We start from the raw sequence: 24,883 nt of genomic DNA, 5'->3' as shown, positions 1-24,883 counted from the left end.
GTGTGCAAAGTGTGCAGAGACTTAGACTTAGTCAAACAGATCTGGAAGTGTAATTATTATTGCCAAAGGAGCTTCTCATTTAGAGGCCTGAAAACTTTTTGGAAGGAGAGACTTCACTTTTTGATTGTTTTAATAAATTTGCAGACCTTTCTGATAGTACATGTTCACTTTGTCATTATGGGTTACTGAGTACAGACTGAACAACAAAAGTGGCTAATGTATCCTCTTTAATAAAAGCCCTGTGTGCGTCCAGGTGTCCGTGTGTGTGTGCGTCTCCCGCCCATGTGCACAGCACCTTGGTCACACACACACTGGAAGCCGGGCACACAGTGAATGGCCTATCCGTGGCATGCGCATAATAAGCAAATAAAAGACATCATTGCTGGGGAGATTGCTGATTAGGTAGTCGCGGCCACGCACATAAAATCCGTTGCTGGGGAGACGCCACTCGTACAATAATCAGCTACACGCCAGCACAGATTAAAATACTTGCTGGGGAGACGGCACAGTCACGATTATCAGCTGCACGCCACACATTACATCAGTTGCTGGGGACACTCTGCTGATTGCACTCTGTTGTGACAGAAAATTAAAGTCATATTACGGACATCAAAGCCAGTATTACTGTCAGAGAAAATTACAGGCATTTTACGGAAATACAAACCAGTATTACTGTGAGAGAAATTAAAGACACACAATACATTGACGCATATTACAGCCACATACAAGCCAGTATTACTGTAAAAAAAAATATTACGGACGTATCAACTAACAACATGCCACCGAAAAAAAAAAGGACACGTCAAGTAGGACAAAGACAATCAAATCCTATATAAGTAACATCTCATGGAAGAACGGTCAGCTCAACAACTACACATCAACAAAAGAAACGCTGAAAAATTTAAAAAATTAAAATACGAACAAATAGATCGATTGAAGAAAAAGAAAATGAGCGTCAGAAAAATGATAAAAGAGAGAGACTCAGAAGAGCAAACCTTAGAACTTGTCAGAACCAGCATTCAGCTACGGTCAGTTATATATTGCATTATCAAGAGTTAGAAGTTTTCAAGATGTTGTTGTCAAGGTTGTAGATGGTCCTGATGGAGGCAAACTCAGACAGAATATTTACAAGAAATGTTGTCTATAATGAGGTAGAAAAATAGAAATTTTTTTCTAAATATCTTCTTCAGATATTGTGTATTACAGATTGTTACAAAGGTTTACACTAAGGCAATATTAATTATACTTACTGTATTGTCATACGTTTCTATTTTATTTTTATTATTGTTTTACTTTAGGCTTCTTGCAAAAATATTTTTGACAGAAAAAAAAATTAAGACAAGAAACAGAATGAGGTCAACATCCCTTGCCATTTAATACAGACTGTTCCTACTAATGTTTATGCACTACTGTTCTAGTGTCCGTTATTATAACGGGCTTAACGTCTAGTCCATTTATAATTAAATTTACAGTAAAATGAGCACAAAACGAAGGGGTCGGCTACTTCTTGAATGCACTGTCAGCTATTTAAGGATTAACAGGTTTATTAAAGCATCAGAAATTATCAGCTGTTTAATAAGGATAAAGGCCGCCTGGCTGGCTAACTCTTCTGACATGTAAGCCACATTTTGTTACAGTTTGAGACAGACATGCCACCGGCACTCTTGGTCACCCTCTGCCCGTTCCCTTTGGGCAACACTGAAGACAGTAACTGGCACGACAATGCAGCACTGCCTCCGAGGTAAGCTTCCTGAAGTCAACGTGGATGTGGCAGATTGTGCTCAACGTGCCGTCCGTGTGGCTCCAGCTCTTCTCACAGCAGGATGGGAGTGTGTGATTCCCGAGGGTCCAGGTGACTTGGATGTCTTCGGGGTAAAAGCCATCGACTCTGCATAAGTATTTGCCAAAGGAGGCGCTTGTAACATTTGTGCTTCTTTCAAGGCTTAGTTGTGGCATCACTTTAAAAAAAATAAAAACACAAAAAAGAGGAGAATATGAGTCATATGTTTGGAAACTTATAAAAAATATTATCATACAAAAATTAGCTCATTAATATCATTTGTGACCTGTTTGGGGGCGTAATAGCAGCCCATACCCCAGACATAATTGCATAAATAAGTCCCATGTTTAAAATGAAGGTTTTTATTTTAAAGAAATACCTTCAAACAATTCAACTGCAAACAATGCAACTATTTCTACCTTTTTCTTTTTGTTTGTCCATCCTTGGGTGTGTTGAACCCCAGCATGAGTGCCCTGGCCGCTGGGGAGGGAACCCAAGTCTCAGTCCGGCTGGAGCCTAACGTACAACTAACGGAAGGCTACCGGACCAGAATAGGAGGGAGCTGCATTTGATGGTAGGGCGACTCCCCTGTCGCAGGGCCCGTATGGGAGAAGCAGGGGAGCCACCAGTAGACAGAAGAAAACACTGGAGTTTTAAGACAAGACTGCTTCCAGCCATTAACATTTTAACCTCGTTTTAAAAGGATGTATTTATTGGATTTTAACCTCCACAGTCCTCCTATTTTAACGGATTATTTACTTAAGAACTATTTGAAACACTGCACTTATTTATTTGGACACTGTTTTTGGTTTTGATTTTAATAAAAGCACTTTGCACGTTTTGCACCATCTCCTTGTTTCGTTGTTGATGTCTTCACTGTCTAGCTCATCAGTGACATTACCGACGGTGTCAGGTTCAAGAGCTCCCCAGAAGCCTAGATGGGAGCATGGAGCAGAACCCGCATCGTCACACTGAGCCCCGTCCACCTCCGTGATTTGAGTGTGATTGTCAAAGTGGCCAGGGACGGTGTCCCACAAAATGAAAATGGCCGAGAGTTATCTTGTTTTCTAACATTTGTTCTGTGAACCCAGCCCAGACACAGACAGGCGGACATGTTGTTAAAACATCACCACACATTTATTTACACAGACTATTTACAATACTGGTCACAAAGACCCCAGTCATGTGCACAATTAACCCAATCACACACAGTCCTGGCCACAATACCTTTTCTTCGGGCCACCTCCTCAGCTCCTCTGAGCTTTGTCCTTCCACCTCCCAACTCCAGCCTCGAATGAATGGAGACGGCCCCTTTTATATGGTTCCCGGATGAGCACCAGGTGTTCCCGGCACTCCTCCTCTGGCCACGCCCCAGCGTGGCAGAAGTGCCAGCTGTCCTCCCGGCTGCTCTCCGGGCGCCGTCCTAAATCTTCCCCCCAGCACTTCCTGGTGTGGCGGAAGTGCTGGAGTAACAGGTCCCCAAGGCATTGGGGCGCCTCTTGGCGGTGACCACGGGCCCCTACAGGGTGGAGCTTCCATGCCCTGTACCCGTGGCCCCCAGAGCAACCCGGAAGGCAACCCCTACGTGATCCAAGGTGGGCACAGACCCACATCCGGTCCCTCATGACGTCCCGGCCGGGTCATGGCCCCTGGCATCCCTGACAGTTCTTATGGCTTATTTCAACCCAAACAAACTGAACAAGCTTGTTTTGCCTGAATATTTACAAAATGTTGGTGTCCACAACTCATTTTGCATTAAAACATCACAAAAAAATATTTAGTTCACCTGGAAGTGCATTTTGTTTGTCTGTATGCATTTTCTAGTGTATCTCACACTTTTGAATTAAAACATGAATGCTGTCAAAACAAAAGAAAGCAATTCCAAATCCACAGATCTGACTTATTCATTTGTCATTGTGTTCCATGTCACTGTGTCACTTTATTCACAGGTCCAGTCACATGTGTGAAGTGTTTTTTAGTTAGTCAGATGACCGGCACTGAGGTGTCTGGTGGAGTGGAGCCACTTAGGTTCACTCTCATGATGTCACTTAAATGTTCGTCTGTCTGTCTTGTTCTGAACTTTGATTTCATGACATTCATGTCAGACTCACAGAGGTATGGAGACCCAAACAAAGCAGACATTTTCAGAGCTGCTTGGTGAAGATTCTCCTAGTTATCTGGCTCTACTAAGTTCCAGAAATGATGAGAATGCTGTTGAGACTTAGCTGTACAATATTTTGAAGGTTTACTAATATGTCTGTCTGTCATAATCCGCTTTTCATGAGAGAACTACTTAACGGATCTAGATTGGTTTTTTTCTATTAATTTGCTTGAACATTTTGATTGATTTTGCGACTTCTCTCAATTCGCTATGTATCATAGTTTGCTTGCAGTATCGATTTATTTGCGCGAATCCAAGAAATACGCAATGGGCCAAAGGGGGGGGTCTGGGTGTGTGTGGATGTGCTCTCTTCACTCACTCGTCAGCTTTGTGTTGTGTTCCTTAACTCTGCTTAGCTAGCGAATGAAAGACCAACTTTGTTTGATATTTAAAATAAAGTGTTACTTAGGTGGGCAGCACGTCGGCGCAGTGGGTAGCGCTGCTGACTCACAGTAAGGAAACCCTGGATCACTTTCTGGGTCTTCCCTGCGTGGAGTTTGCATGTTCTCCGCGTGCCTGCATGGGTTTCCTCCCACAGTCCAAAGACATGCAGGTTAGGTGCATTGGCGATTCTAAATTGTCCATAGTGTGTGCTTGGTGTGTGTGTGCGCCCTGCCTGGGGTTTGTTTCCTGCCTTGCACCCTGTGTTGGCTGGGATTGGCTCCAGCAGACCTTGTAGTTAAGATATAGCGGGTTGGATAACGGATGGATGTCATATAGGTCTTGATGAGCTTGAAAAGATAGATTGCAATTCAGATTGTGGATCGTGGTTTTGTGTTAAAAGGATCATGATATGATTTTTTGGAAAGATCACACACCCCTAATTTGACTAATCAAGTTTTCAAGTTTATGTAGGATTCATTAACCCTTTGGTGAGCTACTTGGAAAGGGGTTGCGAGCTAATGGTAGCTCGCGAGCGACGTGTTGGAGACCCCTGCTTCAGATGAATCAAGTGCGATCATCAGTGCTTTCCCTCCTTGGTGACTCGAGCACAATCATCAGAGCAGGGATGGGGGTGTGTCGTCCATAATAGGCCGCAAGCCACCTGCAATGCTGCCACTCTGAATTGAACGGTGAGGGGATGGCCGGAGTTTCATCCAGGGTCTGCAATGCCTCCATAGCACACAGGTTGGAAAATGCTACCCTAGTCTATCAGGTGGTTGTGGTGAGCGCCCTCTTCTACGCGGTGGTGTGCTGGGGAAGCAGCATAAAGAAAAAGGCCGCCTCACGCCTGGATAAACTGGTTAGGAAGGCAGGCTCTATTGTAGGCACGGAGCTATACAGTTTGACATCCATGGCAGAGCGACGGGCGCTGAGCAGGCTTCTGCCAATCATGGAGAATCCACTGCATCCACTGAACAGGATCATCTCCAGACAGAGGAGCAGCTTCAGCGACAGACTGCTGTCACTGTCCTGCTCCACTGACAGACTGAGGAGATCGTTCCTCCACCACACTATGTGACTCTTCAATTCCACCCGGGGGGGTAAAAGTTAACATTATACTAAGTTATTGTCTGTCATACCTGCATTGTTATCACACTTTAATTTAATATTGTTTTTTATCAGTATGCTGCTGCTGTAACATGTGAATTTCCCCTTGGGATTAATAAAGTATCTATCTATCTATCTATCTATCTATCTATCTATCTATCTATCTATCTATCTATCTATCTATCTATCTATCTAGTCTGATGAAATCCAGATTAGCGTATTATCTGAGGGAAACCAGACACAGCTCATCACCTTTGCGATACCATTCTAACAATAAAGCATGGTGGTGGTGATGGCAGCAGCAGCAACTAGTAGTCTAGACAATGACGAAGGAAAGTTGAATAAAGCAAAGTACCAAGACATCCTTAACGAAAACCACAAAAATGATAAAGCACGTCACTTTTACGAAACAGGCTGAGATTCTTGGTAATGACGTGATTAAGAGTGATAACATAAAATTGGTTGGACTGGCATGTTTCAGATTCTGTGCCTTCCAGACTAAAACAACTTTAACACCCCCTCCCCACCAAAAAAAAACCTTTTAGGTGAGTTTTGATTTTCCCAATTGTGAAATCACAACATAATTTTCACAAAACTGTATGTGAAATTAAACTTGTCTGTTTCACTCCTCACTACCGACGCCAAAGCCCCGTTGTCTCCACGCAAACCATACCTGTAAGTACAGAGCTCAGGTTGAACGCTGCAGACAGACTTTCATTTTCACAGCTCTCCTTCCCACACTGGATGACCGACCGGATGTCATCTCTCTCAGTTTGCAGAGACAGATGGCTGGTGTGCAGACTTCCATTTCTTGTCGAATCAAAGTGCTCCTGAGAAATGGCCTTGCCGTTTTTCAGCCAGGTGAATTTAAAATCATCGACGTCATTGACTTCACAAATGAACTGCACGACGTCGCCCGCTTTTACTCGTCTTGCGGGTCCAGTGATTGTCCCAGTCTTTCCTATGAAAAAAAGGTTTTGTTAGAGTTATGCCAATGCAGGAAAAGAATAAAGAATGGTGTCAGGTGAGGAAACATCTTAAGGAAGGGTACGAGTGATTTATGAACTTATGTGAAGGCGACATAAGACATGGCCTCTCTTTACTTTGTCTGTTTTGCTAACAAATATACTTGCTTTAATGGACAAACTAACATAATTAATACCGACCATAAAAGACAGAGATATACGTACATCTACACTTAAACCATTATCCCATGAACTAGCCCATAAGAAAATTTTACTTCTCAAAGGTTGATCTTTGGTGGCTCATGAGACTTCACAGAGATTCTCATTTTACACGGTATATTTTGTGTGATCTCATTCTAGACTTCTTTAAGTCTCTTTCAAGACCTCATATTTTGGCCTATTATTGGATTGATGCCTTTCTTCAAGGTGTCTTACCACATTTGAGATATGATTGGTTACACTTCTTTCGATTTTCCAACTGAAGCACAGGCAGATGATGTGGTGACATGGTGTCAGAAGTGGGATTTGGACACACAACCTCGGGATTTGAAGCCCAGAGTCTTCACTACTACGCCACACTGCTTGTCTCATCTAACTGGAGCACAGAAATACAAATTGGACCAACTAATAGGGTTATTCAGAAGAAAGGATTACCGCTTTGTAATCTTAGTAAAGTGTTTTCTTACTACCATCCATACATTTCACCACATATTACTGAGCACATAAGGAGTACTTGAGGAGTGGAGAAGAAGTGTACTGGTGTCGATATTTAAGAATAAGGGGATGTGCAGGACTGTAATAACTACCGGGGGATACAATTGATGAGCCACACAGCAGGAAGTTATAGGAAAGAGTATAGGAAGCTCAGTTAAGTTTTTAGTGAGCAGCAGTGTGGTTTCATGCCAAGAAAGAGCACCACAGATGCGATGTTTGCTCTGAGGGTGCTGATGGAGAAGTATAAAGAAGGCCAGAAGGAGTTGCATTGCGTCTTTGTGGACCTGGAGAAAGCATATGACAGGGTGCCTCGAGAGTAGCTGTGGTATTGTATGAGGAAGTCGGGAGTGGCAGAGAAGTACAGTATGTAAGAGTTGTGCAGGATATGTACGAGGGAAGTGTGACAGTGGTGAGGTCTGCAGTAGGAGTGATGGATGTATTCAAGTTGGAGGTGGGATTACATCAGGGATCGACTCTGAGCCCTTTCTTATTTGCAATGGTGATGGACAGGTTGACAGATGAGGTTAGACAGGAGTCCCTGTGAACTATGATGTTTGCTGATGACACTGTGATCTGTAGGGATAGTAGGGAGCAGGTTGAGGAGACCCTGGAGAGGTCCAGATCTGCTCTAGAGAGGAGAGGAATGAAGGTCAGTAGGAACAAGACAGAATACATGTGTGTAAATGAGAGGGAGGTCAATGGAATGGTGAGGATGCAGGGAGTAGAGTTGGCGAAGGTGGATGAGTTTAAATACTTGGGATCAACAGTACAGAGTAATGGGGATTGTGGAAGAGAAGTGAAGAAGAGAGTTTAGGCAGGGTGGAGTGAGTGGAGAAGAGTGTCAGGAGTGATTTGTGACAGACAGGTATCAGCAAGAGTGAAAGGGAAGATCTACAGGATGGTAGTGAGACCAGCTATGTTATACGGCCTGGAGACAGTGGCACAGGAAACAGAGCTGGAGGTGTTAGAGTTAAAGATGCTAAGATTTGCATTGGGTGTGATGAGGATGGACAGGATTACAAATGAGGACATTAAAGGGTCAGTTCTGGTTGGATGGTTGGGAGACAAAGTCAGAGAAGAGAAATTGCATTGGTATGGACATGTGCAGAAGAAAGATGAGGGGTATATTGGGAGAAGGGTGCTAAGGATTGGGCTGCCAGGCAAGAGAAAAAGAGGAAGGCCTAAGAGGAGGTTTATGGATGTGGTGAGAGAGGACATGCAGGTGATGAGTGTGAAAGTGCAAGATGCAGAGGACATGGAAGCAGATGATCCACTGTGGCGACCTCTAACGGTAGCAGCCAAAAGAAGAAGAAGAAGATTACTGAGCACACAAGGCAATAACTTTGAAATTGCAAAAAAAATATATGTCAAGACACTACTTGGAAAATCGGAGCCCCTTGTATGACTTTGCTGAAACCTCCATTGAAACTCAAGAGGAGAGCCTTGTGACAAGTCAAGGGTATTGTTTCTCAGGAGAAAAATCTGGGAGGGAGGAGAAAAAAGACAATGTCTCCTTTTGACTTTGTTCTGATCTCATTGTTTTCAAGGAGAAACCCAAAAGATACTGATAAGATCTTTTTCTTTTGATATTTCATTCCAGTGAAAGCACCTCAGAATGGAAATTAAGATAATCCTAAGTAGTTTCTTTACATGTTTCTTTTCAATTTCAATGTATTTGTATTGCATGATCAGTAAATTTATTTAACTGTGTTCCAGGTAAATCGTACCTATTTTGGAAGAAAGTGTAGAAAGTGTGGCATAGTGGTTAAGACAAACCCTGAGATTCTAGGTTCAGATCCCACTACTGACACCATGTAGCAATGAGCAGACCTCTTCATCTGTCTGCGCTCCAATTGGAAAAAGAAAAGTAATGTTGTAAGCAACCCTGAATAAAGATATCAGTCTATTAATAACGGGGTTGCATTTCCCACAGGAGAGATAAAAAAAAGTGTGTGCTGAACGTGTCCTGCATCGGTCTGGTTCGGGTTTGGGCAGCAGAAGCGCCCTCTGCAGACCACAATATATTATTTCAATATATATGAAGGTGTAAACAAACTTGTGGAACAGTGAACCTAGAGCATTGACAGGGTGCAGATATTTTTTAGCCTGGCATTTACATTTTGAGTGACCGGCAAGAGTAGCTATTAGGCTTATCAGTGGCAAAATGTGTACCAGTTCCCAAGAACATTCACAAAATACTCTCAGTGGCAACTGTTACTCAGTTTTGGGCCATAAATTGGCAATTATATGAGGTGTGGATTCAGTGGTGGTTAAATATAAGAACAGGTAATGTAGAAATGGACATTTTTTACATTTCATTTCCATTTGTACGTCCAATGCCAACGGTACCCTATCTGCATTTGTTCCCAATATACACGACATGAAAAGGATTCCATATGAAGCTCATGCATACCTTTGACACTCAGAAAGGTTCCTTTCCCAGAGATACTGTGCAGCTTGCCATCACCTCTACCATATGCCACACAGTAATACGTGCCTATATCCGTAAAGGTGATGTTGGTGATGCGTAAAGCGTAATTGATAGTGTGGTATTTCAGTGCCCAGCCCATTCTGGGGTCATTGCTCTCATGAGCCTCAGGCCGCCGCGAGAAGACGTGTGTTTTGTTCACGATGTCCTGTCGGAGCCATTTCACTTTACTGGGTGTGGTGTCTCCTGTCACAAAGCAGTTTAGGATGACTTCACTGTCTTTCTGTGCTGCCAGAGAGTCAGGAAACTGCTTGACTTGCCAGAATGAAAAGGAAACATCTGCAATGAAAATAAAAAGAAGAGTATTTGATGTTTTTAGTTTGCACTTCATGATTCAATCACATTTGCTTTATTTCAATTGGGAATTGTTCCTTGTAGCAGTGAACACATAATAAGAACCAATACAGGAATGGACATTAAACACTAGATATGGACTCACCATGGAATATTTATTGTGTTCATAACCATTAGTTCTGAATGTTTTGAAATCTCTTCCGTTTTTTTGTACCATCACCTTCTGTCTATTCAGTATGAAAATTCCAACACATAAGACATATGACACGTTTAGCTCATTTTGATGTCTAACAATGTAAGACTTTGACCATTTTTTGGAGTTCCCACCTATGAGACCCAGAAAACTTAATTTTGAGGTCATTTTTGACCATATTTTGTGCAGGATGTCTAAAGGAAACTAGACACCACTTATCATCTGTGCAGTACCAATCTAATGATAAAGCATGGAGGCAGCATCAAGGACTGGAGGACTATAAAGGGTTGAAGGAAAGCGGAGTGAAGCAAAGTGCCAAGGTGTATCATGCCAAGTGAATCGTTTTTTGTTGCTGAGTTAATGAATATTAACTAGAATAATGTAACTTATCTTCCTGGGCAGAAACATGGAAGAGCAAAGTTGAGTTACCGCTCAAAGGTTGAAGTTTGATTAGATTTCACAGAGATTTTCATTTAGCACAATATATTTTGTAAGATCTCATTCTGGTCTTCTTTTAATCTTACACAAGACTTCACTTTTTTTTTTTACCTATTACCTATTATATAATATATCAGTGGGCAGCACGGTGGCGCAGTGGGTAGCGCTACTGCCTCACAGTTAGGAGACCCGGGTTCACTTCCTGGGTTCCTCCCTATGTGGAGTTTGCATGTTCTCGTGGGTTTCCTCCGGGCACTCCGGTTTCCTCCAACAGTCCAAAGACATGCAGGATAGGTTCATTGGCGATTCTAAATTGTCCCTAGTGTGTGCTTGGTGTATGTGTGTGCCCAGAGGTGGGCCCGGGGTTTGTTCCTGCATTGTGCCCTGTGTTGGCTGGGATTGGTTCCAGCAGCCCCCATGATCCTGTAGTTAGGATATAGCGGGTTGGAAAATGCCTGACTGACAAATATACCAGCTATACAATTGATGCCTTCATTTAAGAATCATCTTTGTTGCAGATGTTGCTCCAAGAATTCCCTTAAAGACAAAAAGGAGACATTAGGTGCAACTGAGACAAAAGGAATTAAGAATTGAGAATAGGGTTTGACAAGCATGGGGTATTTGGTGAGATCTCTTTCTAGTCTTGCTTTAAGCTCTTTGAAGACTTGTTTTTTGTAGGATTGATGCCTTTATCCAACATTTGAGAGATGGTTGGTTACATTTCTCTTGTTTTCCCAAATGGAGTACAGGCAGGTGAAGTGACTTGCTCATGGTCACACAAGTGGTGTCAGTAGTGGGATTTGAATACACAAACCTCAAGATCTGAAGTTCAAACCTTTAATCACTTTACCACGCTCCCTACCTTTTCTTTAAGAATGAGTCTGACTTAACTGGAGCACAGCAATAAAAAATTAGAGCAACTAATAGTATAATTCAGAAACAATGACTATAGCATTGTTAACCTAGAGCAGTGTTTTATCACAACCACCTTTATATTTGCTGAGCACACCGTGCAAATATTTTCAAATTACTTAAAAAAATGTCACAACACTACTTGGGAACTCTGAGCCCATTGTGTGACTTTGCTGAGGTCTCCACTGAAACTTAAGAGGAGACCGTTGTGACAATTCAAGGGTTATCTTTATTTCTCAGTCAAAGCTGGAGACCAAAGACAAGGTCTCCATTTTATTTCTTTCTGATCTCATTGTCGGTGTGGAGAAACCTAAAAGATGTTAAGGATTTCTGATTTGTCATTCCTTTGGCATGAATCCATATTCCTGTTCAAACACATTCCAACAAAACTTCTGAAACTTCAAACCGGAGGGAAAGCGTTGAAAAAAACAATTTATTGTAGAGAAGGGTAAACTGTTCCATATACTGTACTGAAAATGTATCTATCTATCTATGTATCTATCTATCTATCTAAACAGAATAAACGTTTATTTCATAGAGGATGCAGAATGTAAATCAAGGCACATTATACTCTGTAATGCAAAAATGCAAATAACCAAAATAATGACTTGTTATTACACACAAATAAGGATTTAACTGTCTTCTGTAACTATGACTAAACTATTATTACTGGTTGATTTATTATTAAACTTAAGTTGCTTGTATATTATATGATTTTAATAAAATTTAAAAAATTAGTCAAAAACTAATACAATTCACACGAGTGCTGACAGAGGGTCGCACCACCGATTCATATGACCCTTGGTGTCAGTGGACTCATAATATGATATACAGTGCATCTGGAAAGTATTCGCAGCGCATCACTTTTTCCACATTTTGTTATGTTACAGCCTTATTTCAAAATGGATAAAATTCATTTTTTCCTCAGAATTCTACACACAACACCCCATAATGACAATGTGAAAAAAGTTTACTTGAGGTTTTTGCAAATTTATTAAAAATGAAATAACTGAGAAATCACATGTACATAAGTATTCACAGCCTTTGCCATGAAGCTCCAAACTGAGCTCAGGTGCATCCTGTTTCCCCTGATCATCCTTGAGATGTTTCTGCAGCTTCATTTGAGTCCACCTGTGGTCAATTCAGTTGACTGGACATGATTTGGAAAGACACACACCTGTCTATAAGGTCCCACAGTTGACAGTTCATGTCAGAGCACAAACCAAGCATGAAGTCAAAGGAATTGTCTGTAGACCTCCGACACAGGATTGTCTTGAGGCACAAATCTGGGGAAGGTTACAGAAAAATTTCTGCTGCTTTGAAGGTCTCAATGAGCAAAGTGGCCTCCATCATCTATAAGTGGAAGAAGTTCGAAACCACCAGGACTCTTCCTAGAGCAGGCCGGCCATCTAAACTGAGCGATCGGGGGAGATGGGCCTTAGTCAGGGAGGTGACCAAGAACCCGATGGTCACTCTGTCAGAGCTCCAGAGGTCCTCTGTGGAGAGAGGAGAACCTTCCAGAAGGACAACCATCGCTGCAGCAATCCACTAATCAGGCCTGTATGGTAGAGTAGCCAGACGGAAGCCACTCCTTAGGAAAAGGCACATGGCAGCCCGCCTGGAGTTTGCCAAAAGACACCTGAAGGACTCTCGGATCATGAGAAACAAAATTCTCTGGTCTGATGAGACAAAGATTGAACTCTTTGGTGTGAATGCCAGGCGTCACGTTTGGAGGAAACCAGGCACCACTCATCACCAGGCCAATACCATCCCTACAGTGAAGCATGGTGGTGACAGCATCAGGAACTGGGAGACTAGTCAGGATAAAGGGAAAGATGACTGCAGCAATGTACAGAGACATCCTAGATGAAAACCTGCTCCAGAGTGCTCTTGACCTCAGACTGGGGCGACGGTTTATCTTTCAGCAGGACAACGACCCTAAGCACACAGCCAAGATATCAAAGGAGTAGCTTCAGGACAACTCTGTGGATGTCCTTGAGTGGCCCAGCCAGAGCCCAGACTTGAATCCGATTGAACATCTCTGGAGAGATCTTAAAATGACTGTGCACCGACGCTTCCCATCCAACCTGATGGAGCTTGAGAGGTGCTGCAAAGAGGAATGGGCGAAACTGGCCAAGGATAGGTGTGCCAAGCTTGTGGCATCATATTCAAAAAGACTTGAGGCTGGAATTGCTGCCAAAGGTGCATCGACAAAGTATTGAGCAAAGGCTGTGAATACTTATGTACTTGGGATTTCTCAGTTTTTTTATTGTTAATAAATTTGCAAAAACCTCAAGTAAACTTTTTTCATGTTGTCATTATAGGGTGTTGTGTGTAGAATTCTGAGGAAAAAAATGAATTTTATCCATTTTGGAATAAGGCTGTAACATAACAAAATGTGGAAAAAGTGATGCGCTGCGAATACTTTCTGGATGCACTGTATAGGTGGGAGGTTTAGACCTTTCATGACACTATTGCACCATTCATATCCAAGGTCCTGTCCAGTGACCACCTGACCCTAAGAGGCTGGTCATTAGGGGGGCATGAAGCCCCTGAGATGTGCTGCAAGGCTCATCACAAAACAAAAGCGTGGCACAGAAATCGGCTCAGTTCAGATCTTTCAGCTTTCGTCTAATGGAGTTAGCTCTGGTGTGTGAATGAGTCTGAAATTCAATTTTACGACAACTTAAACTTCTTACCTGGAAAAATGAAAAAGAGCAGGATAACGAGGCCGACTTTGAGTACGCAGCACATCCTCTTGGGTGCATCAGAAAAGGTGTAGAAATGAAGTGTGCTGCGTCTGCACAGAAAGTTTAAAAAAAGGAAGAGACCTGGGGACTTACCATGCAGAAACATTGTTACAATTAGTTCAGCATTCAAAAAAAATATATATAAATGTAAAGATTACCAGCAGTGATAGGGAGATAAACATCATGTTATGCAAGCAACTGGGGAGATGGAGGAGATGAAACGGCTTAGAAGGAAGGGAGGCCAAACATAAAAAATATGAACAGTAATTAAGTTTGCTTCAATTTATTGCACACTTCCGTAGGAGGGGGTCAAAGTGCTATAAGTATTTATAGTGCCCTCCAAAAGGTTAGGGACACAGACACGTGGACAGGGTCCGCTGACACACTCACACACACGTGCACACACAGCCACACACTTACACAGGGCCCATTTAGCGCTGCCAGTTAACGGTTTTCTGCTTATGATATTTAGGACAAAGACCTATTTTTCCCCAATTTCCCCCTCTGCTCCACAGTTTAAAATGACAAATCAAACAGTTCAGACATCGTGATTAAAGGGCACATTGCCGAATTTTCATCAAAGGGGGTTTGCGTACATTTCAGTCACACAACACTTTTTCTATGTGGTCCCCCCCATTTCAGGGTGCCATTTCATTAATGGCAGGTCTGTTAAAGCCGTTGTCATATTTAGGACTTTTTTTGCATATCCCAGCATGCAATGACTGCCTGAAGTCTGTGACTCATAGACCTCACCAGGTGCTGAGGGTCTTCTCTGGTGATGCTCTGATTGGCCAAGCCTCTCATGCAGCCATTGTTGAAGCAGGCAGACACAGCATTGGCGTCCTCAGGCCCAAAGGAAGCACTCGGAGTCTCAGGACAGGCAGCAGAATCAGGCGTTACTGTACGGCGACACATACAGACTCAACTCAAGATGGAACAATGAGCGTCCAGCCATAGGCACCTTTTACATTTATTACAATTCTTATCATTGCAAGCCTTTATTCTTCCTCATCTGACTCCTAACATCCCATTGCTCTAGTCCTGCCTCTAATTAATCCCACCAGTAATTCTTAGCTGAGGGGGTATCAGACCCTGCTCTGTCCATCTTATCTGTTTGATTGGCACTATTCTTACTTGCTACCATTATTTGCAGCCAAAGAGTTCACATTCTCTCTCTAAGCGAGGGGCCTATCCTTCTCCGGCTCTCCTGCACGTCTAACCTTTGGCTTCATGAACTATTGATGGTTTCTAGCTCATACAGAATAATAAATATATATGTAGGCATAAGTCTTTTTAATCCTAAGGGCTCATTTATATTTCATGCGCAGAACGCGTACGCGCCCGCATCATGGCTGCCATGCGTTCCCAGCGTTAATTTGACGTGTCCTCTGAGCAGGTCCTCAGAAATTAATGCAACGCGTGCGTGAGTTGCAGTACCAGTAAAAAGTCGGCAGTGTGCTAAAAGTCGGAACGTGACGTCAGAGTCTCTGTTTACTACCTACATGTGACAGAAAGCCTCTATGCGGATCCTACGTGATCGAGGTGCGCACTTCGATATTTGATGAATGGTTCGATGTGGTGAAGCAAAATGCTGACATACAAATGCATACGTGGTGCTTTTATAGTCAAGGTTTGTGTATCCGCGATCGTAATGAAATGACACATGTTACGAGTCACATACCGTCTTTTGTGCTGTTTTTTGTTTTGCAACTTCACAACAGCAACATAATGTATTTGAGCCACGGAGAAAAAAATTAAGGACACGGTGAAAATGTGTATTTTGTGATTAATCTCGAAATGTCCACTTTAACCTCGTAGTTTACTTTATCATTAAAGCAGACCATCGTAAACATCATCCAAGTTTTTAATCGCTACGGCAAGCAGCAATAGATCACCACACAGAGCACATTAAATGTATGATATTCCAACTCTCTGCACATTTAGAATCCTTCGATTTATACTTGACATCATTTACATGATGAAATGCATTAAAGTATGTATGTTACATTTTACAGATAGTTCGTCAATTTCGTTTAAATAATGAATACTGATAATAATTACACACATGGGGGTGACACGGTGGGGGAGCGGCAGCACTGCTGTCTCGCAGGGAGTCATGTCGCTGGTATTCCCTGCTTGGATTCCACACTGTGCTCCGCTTTCCTTCCAAAGAAATGCAGATTTGGGGAGTTGGTGCCGCTAAAATGACGGCAGTGTATGTGTCTGCTTGTGTTCACCTTGCGAAGAGCTGAGGCCCCTTCCAGGGATTGTTTTTGCCTCGTGCCCAATGCTTGCTGGAATGGACACATCCCTGGTTTGATGGATTAAATCATTAAACATCTTTTCAGAGATATTGCTGTAAGGTGTCATCGGAATTTAATGGGTGTTCCAGGCAATTCACAACACAGAGAAGCCGAACCTGTTCCCACCGTGATGATATCTCACACTGCCACCTGGTGGATTCCTCCAGATTTACGTAAAGTACGTAATGAGTATGAACAGTACAACGCGTAGCAGGAGCGTCCACTGCAGCAAGCGTCACGTCGCATGAAGTATAAACCTGGCCTTTCTCTTACATCTTAACCCTTAAACTTCTGTAATTGGCTATAGTCGTTCCCCGATGCAATTTTCCAGCACGCTGGAGCTGATCAGTCAGTGCAGTACATTCGTTGAACAGCCAGCTCATGACCAATGGCTCCCCCGCACCATCACCGTCCCTGGGATTCAGTCGCTGCACTAGACTAGCCTGCTAACATCAGCATCCTGGCCTGTGTGTGCAGCCAGTTGAAGCACAGTTGACTCGGTGATTTACTGAATTTCATCAATGGCATCAGTTGCCCCTTGTACATATGCGTAATAATAGATTTTTTTTTATAGTTTTTACAGTTCATTGGAAGTGTGTGAAATGATCAGTGTTGCAGTAATTGTGATGCTCTTTGCATGAAAAAAATATGCGTTCCATTAAAATTTCACATTTTCTTGGTGAATTGTGACGTGCAGCAAAAAAGTATTTGGCATCCAAGGGTGCATTAACCGCCCAAATGTGTGGCAGTTTAAGGGTTAATGCTTAGTAAAATATACTGTCTACTTTTCTCATGTGTTTATAATATTTTTCTAATACGTAGCGATTACCAATTTTAAGAATACATTTTTCTATACCATCTTCAGCTCCAGCAGACCTCCATGACCCTGTGTTCAGATTCAGTGGGTTGGAAAATGGATGAATGGATAGATGGATGGATGGATCTTCAACTCCTGCTTGTCCTCTTATGTTTTCTCTTAAGCATATGGAAGGTCTGCTCAATTGGATTTAAATCAAGTGACTGGCTCCTCCATTCTAGAATTTTCCATTTTTTAACTTTAATAAACTTCTGTGTTGCCTCAGCAGTATGCTTAGCTCATTATCTTGTTGCAGGATGAAGTGCGTAGTGTTTGGTCACATTTACTGGAACTTGAGCAGATCAGATGTTTCTACACACCACAGAATTCATTTCGCCACTGCTGTCAGCAGTCACATCATCACTGAATAGAAGTGGCAGCCATACATAACCAGGCCATAATAACACCCCCAGCACCACCAGTTTAATAAATAATGTTTTTTGCTTTGGATCTCGGGCAGTTCCTTTTCCTCTCCACACTTTGCTCTTGCCAAAACTCTGACGCAGGTTCATCTTTGTCTAGTCTGTCCACAAGACCTTTTTCCCAGATCTCAACCTTCTTCAATTCATTCATTCATTATTCCCTCTCCCTGACTCCATTTCCATCCAGGTGGTCCTTCCATTATGGCCACCCAGCTGGGCAAGGTATTATACTCCAACCCAGTCACAGGTCCATCCATTATAGCATCTACAAGACATTTTCCCTAAATGAAGGAGTCCCAGTCGTGTTTCTTGATCTACTTCTGCTAGATAATTTTCCTGAAAGTCTTTGACGCTAATGTGTCAGAGAGAGGATGTGTAGCATTGTTCATAACGTCACTCAGTCTCTTTCTTCATTCTCCCTTTCACTGCCAACTCCAGCAGGACCAGAGAACATCCCATAAGCAAGCTGACTTTCTTCATTAGCTTTTTGATTCAGTTTTCCCCCCTTGAAGTGAAGTTACTGGTCCAGCAAAATACAACATAGAAAATCATATGGGCCATCACCGAAGATGTAGAAGATGTGAGGGATGTTACTACCTGCATTAAATAGAGCGTAGTCGCCTAAAAAAAAAGAGTTAACTTTGACCTTTCTTATGTAGCTCATCTCTGTTCCCAGACCAGTCCAGCCTGTCACTGATGTGGACCACCAAACACTTGCAGCTATGCACTGCCTTCACTGAATACTAACTAGCTGTGTTTACCTAAAATTACCAAAGTTCTGTAGCTTGGGATTCTTTCAACAGCTTGACCCATTGAGATGACTCCACAGACAAAGTATCTTTGTTTTTTTTAAAGCTTTAGTAAAAATTTATGGTAAAACTGTTCACACAAAAATAGAGAAAAAATGATATTGCAAAAAAAAAGAGAAGTTCTTGGTTAAGAGAAGTTCTGTTTAAAGCTTGTACTTATATCTTGTATCATTCTTTAAGTTTGCTCATACAGATGAACCATTTCTAAACGGTCTGAAAACCGTATGGTTATCCATTTACAAACCACAAGGGGGTCTTTCAGTCCATGTTAGCAATGTGCCGATTCCAAAACACACACTGACTTAATTAACACATACACTGTATTATAGATAGAGCTATGGAGGATCTATCTACTGTTAACTTACAGGGGGTGAAAGGTTATACTATAATCCATAGCTATGAAAGAAAATTACATTCTATTCAAATAATCCATCCCGCTATATCCTAACTACTGGGTCAACACAGAGAGCAAGGCAGGAAAGAAACCCCGGGCAGGGCGCCAGCCCACCGCAGGGCACACACCAAGCGCACACCAGGGACAATTTAGAATCGCCAATGCACCTAACCTGCATGTCTTTGGACTGTGGGAGGAAACCGGAGTACCCGGAGAAAACCCACGCAGACATGGGGAGAACATGCAAACTCCACACAGGGAGGACTCGGGAAGCGAACCCGGGTCTCCTAACTGTGCCACAGTGCCGCCCTTCTATTCAAATTAATCAGTCACTAATATGACCTTAACTTAAAGCATTAACTCTCTAATACACTGACTGGGCAGAGAACCTCTTTGGTGTGGCAAAAGCCAGTAACCACTTCCTTCATTTTGCTGACATTAAGTTGCAGTCTTTTCTGCACCAAGAAACAAAGTTCTCCTTCTGACTCTTATCCTCTGACTCATTATGCTTACCGCTCATTAGTACCGAATCTCTGCAAGTGAGCTGGCCTGCTGTGATAGTTTGAGGTGTGAAGAGTGAAGATCAAAGGTGACAGGCCTCTTCCTTGTGGAGCTCCAGTGTTGCACACACAGTCCTTGAGTCTCACAAACTGGTGGTCTGCCTGAGAGATAGTCCATCATCCTGGACACCACAGGCTCAGCCACCTGCATATCTCCAAGTTTACCACTTAACACAGATACAGTGGAACCTCGGGTCACAACCGTAATTTATTCCAAAACTCTGGTCACAACCCGATGTCCCTCATAGGATTGTATGTAAATACAATTAATCCATTCCGGACCATTCAAGCTGTATGTAAATATACATTTTTTAAAGATTTTTAAGCACAAAAATAGTTAATTATACCATAGAATGCACAGAGTAAACTAAATGTAAAAACATTGAATAACACTGAGAAAACCTTGAACAGAGAAAACTAACATTGCAAGAGTTCACGCTACAGCCTTATGAACCACTCACTGTAAACACATTTTTTAATGAGTTTTAAGCATAGGGAAAAAATGAACATTTGAAAAATCCATAATTTATACAAAAAATAACCATAAACAACCAAGAAAACTAACCTTGCATGAGTCGATTTCTGGCATGAAGAAGTGAGGAGGAACTGGGTGGAGAGGAGATTACAGTTTTGAGGTAAAGTTTCTCTGCGCGATGCACGATGATCATTATCAAGAATAGCAGGTTTATTTAGGTGGTCATTTAACTGCATAATGACTGCCTTCTCCAGAACTTTACTTAAGAAAGGCAGGTTAGAGATGGGTCTAAAATTTTCAAGAGCTGAGGGGTCAAGATTATGTTTCTTAAGTAGGGGTTTAACTACAGCAGTCTTAAGACAGTCTGGGAAGACCCCAGTATCTAGTGACGAATTTACTATGTCAAGAACATTATCAATTAGCACGCCTGATACTTCTTTGAAAAACCTTGTTGGTATCGGGTCAAGGACGCAGGTGGAGGGTTTTAATTGAGAGATTATTTTCTTTAAATCAGGTAAATCTATCCTAGTGAAAGAGTTTAATTTGTTTATAACAGGATGCTGGGGTTTAGGAGGATCCTTAGTGTTGGGGAGATATACTATGTTATTTCTAATATCATTAATTTTTGATTGAAAAATACAGCGACAGCCTCACAGGTTTCACTGGAAGCACTTAGGAGGCATTCCTTTGAGCTACCTGGGTTTAGTAGGCGATCAATTGTTGAAAATAAGACTCTGGGATTACTAGCATTGTTATTTATAATCTTGGAGAAATAGCAGCGTCTCTCAAGACGGACAGTGTTATTGTATTCTGTTATTTTGACTTTTAATATTTCGTGGTGGATAGTAAGTTTAGTCTTCCTCCATTGACGCTCAGCTCTACGACATGTTCTTTTTAAATCAGACACTCTTTGGGTCTTCCATGGTATAACAATGCTAGAAGATTTTTCACTGTCTTTTCAGGTGCAACTATGTCAACAGCAGCTCTCACTTTAGAATTAAATCTTTCCACCTTACTATTTACATTGTCCTCGCTATTATAGCTGGCACTATAAACGGACTGATTGCTTAAAATGTTTGTAAGTTTTAAAGCTGCTGCCGAATCAAAGAAGCGTTTTTTAACAATATGCTTCTCATGAGTGTTTTTATCATTATTTCTATATTAAAAGTAGAAGAAAATGGTCTGATAGACCAATATCAATGATCTGTTTTATATCAACTTTCAGTCCTTTAGTAATCACTAAGTCTAACGTATGACCTGCTTTATGTGTAGGCTGATTTATGAGTTGTCTCAAATCAAAAGAATCCAGGAGGTTCATAAATTCTTTTACTTTTAGATCACACTGATTATCTATATGAAAATTAAAGTCGCCAACTATTAGGAGTGTGTCATAGTTAGTAATTAAAATTGACATTAAGTCAGAGAATTCCTCAAAAAACGACGCGTTATATTTAGGAGGTCTATACACGGATAGTACTAGAACTTGAGAATCTCCATGAATAACAACGGCAAGATACTCAAAGGACTTGAACTTACCAAAACTGACATCTTTACATTTTAATCGGCTCGAGTAAATGTTAGCCAATCCGCCCCCTTTTTCCCTGGCGGTCTGCCCGAGTAAAACTGTAATCCGGAGGCGCAGATTCGATTAAAACTGCCGCGGCATCTGAACTAAGCCATGTTTCATTTAGTGCAATAAGATCTATTTTTTTATCACTAATAAGATCGTTGATAAAAAATGTTTTGTTAGTTAAAGCTCTAACATTTAATAGTGCCATATTTAATGTTTGGAGGTGCAGAGATGAGTACTATGCGTTATTGTTATTTGGAATAGGAACTAAATTATTATTATTAGCGCGCTCTGTGTATTTTTGTTTAATCTGTGATCTGTTTTATAGTTTTAATACATTGTTCCTCTAAAATAGTGATTTTAATTAGATTATTGGAGTTTATGCCGTATTTCCTAGGTTTTCTACGTGCATTGAGATTGCTTATTACAGTATTAATGGTGTGCACTTTAACGGAAGACTCTATTAAACATTCATCATGTCCTGGCACAGCAGTATCATTTCAGAAGGGGTTAAGAGCAGAGATAGATAGTCAAGAAAACGAATTACCTTCGATATGTTTTCGGAGAGGACCCGGCGCCAAACTGTTCGGATGCAGGCCATCACGCTTGAAGAGACGCGCCTTTCCAAAAGAGATTCCAATTGTTGATGAAACCGACATCCTTCTTCTTGCAGAAACCCTGTAGCCAGTTGTTCAACCCTAGCAGACGACTGTAGTACTCGTTGGATCGTCTGACGAGGTAGTGGACCAAACGAAGATCTTTGCCGATGGGGTCCTCTCCTTCGTGTCTTTAATCAAAGCTGCAAAGTCAGCCTTCAGGATTTCTGATTGTCGGTGCCTTATATCGTTTACGCCGGCATGCAAGACGATTGATCCAACTGCCCTCTCCTTGTGTTTCGTAGACTGCTGGCGCGCGTTTCATTACATCTCGGACACGAGCACCGGGAAAACAAGAAACAAACGATTTTGCATTAGGGCATGCGACATTAAGGTTTCTAACGATAGAATCACCTACCACTAATACATCACCAGGTGCTGAAGGCGAAATGGGGACGCGGAGAGGGTCAAACCGGTTCTGAGATAAAATGCTCGCCTGTTTCGATGGAGGTGCTCTGGCCTTGAACCCCCGCCTGCATAGCTGAAATCCACCGAGGTCAGCAGCGGCGTCGCTCCTACGAGATGCAGGGGTGAGGTCGGCACAACGCGGGGTTGATGTTTCGCTGGTTCCAGATGGCAAGGACGGTTTATCCAACAGCCGGGCCTTCAGATTTCTCAGGTATTTCCGTCGGGACAGGAGTTTCTGAATCTGTTCATCAAGTGCTTGGAGTTCCTCAATTACGATTTCAACGCGAGTTACCCCACTGTCGGCCATTTTCTGCTTCGTGCCCTAGGAGAAATGAGAGAGAGAGAGAGGTTAGAGCAGTCGGGTTTTAGAACAAATCACAGCACAGAAACTGCACTCGTTAAAGTAGTAAATGACTTGCGGGTAAATGCAGACAGAGGCCATTTATCTGTTCTCATCCTCTTAGATCTGAGTGCTGCATTTGACACCATTGATCACATCATTCTTAGAAATCGCCTTAGTCAATGGGTGGGCCTCTCTGGCACGGTCCTAAATTGGTTTGAATCCTACCTGACAGGGAGAAAATATTTTGTTAGTTGTGGGAATTACAACTCGAAGACACATGATATCCAATATGGTGTTCCACAAGGCTCTATCCTGGGTCCACTGCTCTTCTCAATCTACATGCTTCCGTTAGGTCAGATTATCTCAGGGCACAACGTGAGCTACCACAGCTATGCTGATGACACACAGCTGTACTTATCAATAGCACCTGATGACCCTGATTCTCTTGATTCACTAACACAATGTCTGACTTGTATCTCAGAATGGATGAATAGTAATTTTCTCAAGTTAAATAAAGAGAAAACTGAAATTTTAGTGATCAGCAATAATGGATACAATGAGGCTATTAGAAATAAACTGGATACATTAGGATTAACAGTCAAGACGGAGGTAAAAAGCTTAGGGGTGATTGTTGACTGTAATCTGAATTTTAAATCACATATTAATCAGATCATTAGGACAGCATTTTTTCACTTAAGAAACATAAGTAAAGTTAGACCTCTTATATCACTGAAAGATGCTGAGAAATTAGTTCACGCGTTTGTTTTCAGTCGACTAGATTACTGTAATGCACTCCTCTCTGGACTACCCAAAAAAGATATAAATCGTTTGCAACGAGTGCAGAATGCAGCTGCTAGAATCCTAACTAGGAAAAGAAAATCCGAACACATCTCTCCAGTTTTAATGTCACTACACTGGTTGCCTGTGTCATTCAGAATTGACTTTAAAATTCTGCTTATGGTTTATAAAGCCTTAAATAATCTCGCCCCATCTTATATATCGGAATGTCTGACACCTTATATTCCAAATCGTAACCTCAGATCCTCAAATGAGTGTCTCCTTAGAATTCCAAGTACAAAGCTTAAAAGAAGTGGTGAGGCGGGGGCCTTCTGCTGCTATGCACCTAAAATCTGGAATAGCCTGCCGATAGGAATTCGCCAGGCTGATACAGTAGAGCACTTTAAAACACTGCTGAAAACACATCACTTTAACATGGCCTTTTAATAACTTCATTTTAATCGTAATTTAACTTAATCCTGATACTCTATATGTTCAATCTCCTCAAAATAACTATTCATGGTGGCTCTAAAATCGGTACTGACCCCTACTCTCTTTTCTGTTTCTTTTTCCGGTTTCTTTATGGTGGTGGCCTGCGCCACCTCCACCTACTCAAAGCTTCATGAGGCTCCAACAATGATGGACGGATTAAAAGGCAGAAGTCTACGTGACCATCATCATCATCAAGCCCTTCCGTGAGAATCCTAAATCCAAAGAGGACTGTTTCATTTATGTTAGGTAGAATGCCCAGAGGGGACTGGGCGGTCTCATGGTCTGGAATCCCTAAAGATTTTATTTTTTCTCCAGCCGTCTGGAGTTTTTTTGTTTTTCTGTCCCCTGGCCATTGAACCTTACTCTTATTCGATGTTAATGTTGATTTATTTTGTTTTATAATTGTGTCTTTCATTTTTCTATTCTTTAATATGTAAAGCACTTTGAGCTACTGTTTGTATGAAAATGTGCTATATAAATAAATGTTGTTGTTGTTGTTGTTGTTGATGATCATAACCCGATTTGTCCGTGGTCCAAGACGTTCGTTACTCGAGGTTCCACTGTATAGTTGGATGGTATTGAAGGTACTGAAGAAATCAAAAAACATCATCCTCACCATGGTGCCGGCTTTG

General features: G+C 41.9%; 1 protein-coding gene across 1 annotated transcript; it reads right to left on the bottom strand.

Moving 5' to 3' along the window:
* Nucleotides 1-1,360: 1,360 nt before the first annotated feature.
* Nucleotides 1,361-20,120, bottom strand: LOC120538054 (tyrosine-protein phosphatase non-receptor type substrate 1-like). The gene is made up of 5 exons (XM_039767458.1): nucleotides 20,096-20,120; nucleotides 14,136-14,236; nucleotides 9,525-9,878; nucleotides 6,106-6,393; nucleotides 1,361-1,958 (listed from the first exon to the last, which is right to left on the bottom strand). The coding sequence occupies exons 2-5, from the start codon at nucleotides 14,188-14,190 to the stop codon at nucleotides 1,669-1,671; spliced, it is 987 nt and encodes a 328-aa protein (XP_039623392.1). The 5' UTR covers nucleotides 14,191-14,236; nucleotides 20,096-20,120; the 3' UTR covers nucleotides 1,361-1,668.
* Nucleotides 20,121-24,883: the final 4,763 nt, after the last annotated feature.

This window comes from Polypterus senegalus, chromosome 10 (genome assembly GCF_016835505.1).
Source record: "Polypterus senegalus isolate Bchr_013 chromosome 10, ASM1683550v1, whole genome shotgun sequence".
Lineage (NCBI taxonomy): Eukaryota > Metazoa > Chordata > Cladistia > Polypteriformes > Polypteridae > Polypterus > Polypterus senegalus.
This window is presented reverse-complemented; position numbering and strand designations above follow the sequence as displayed.

What these genes read in the sequence shown, in the direction of transcription:
- LOC120538054 (XM_039767458.1), bottom strand. Translation starts at nt 14,190, where the DNA reads ATGTGCTGCGTACTCAAAGTCGGCCTCGTTATCCTGCTCTTTTTCATT. An exon ending in GCTCTTTTTCATTTTTCCAG is followed by an intron (nt 9,879 to 14,135) that starts GTAAGAAGTTTA and finishes TTTTCATTGCAG; the next exon opens with ATGTTTCCTTTTCATTCTGG. An exon ending in AACCTTTCTGAGTGTCAAAG is followed by an intron (nt 6,394 to 9,524) that starts GTATGCATGAGC and finishes TTTTTTTCATAG; the next exon opens with GAAAGACTGGGACAATCACT.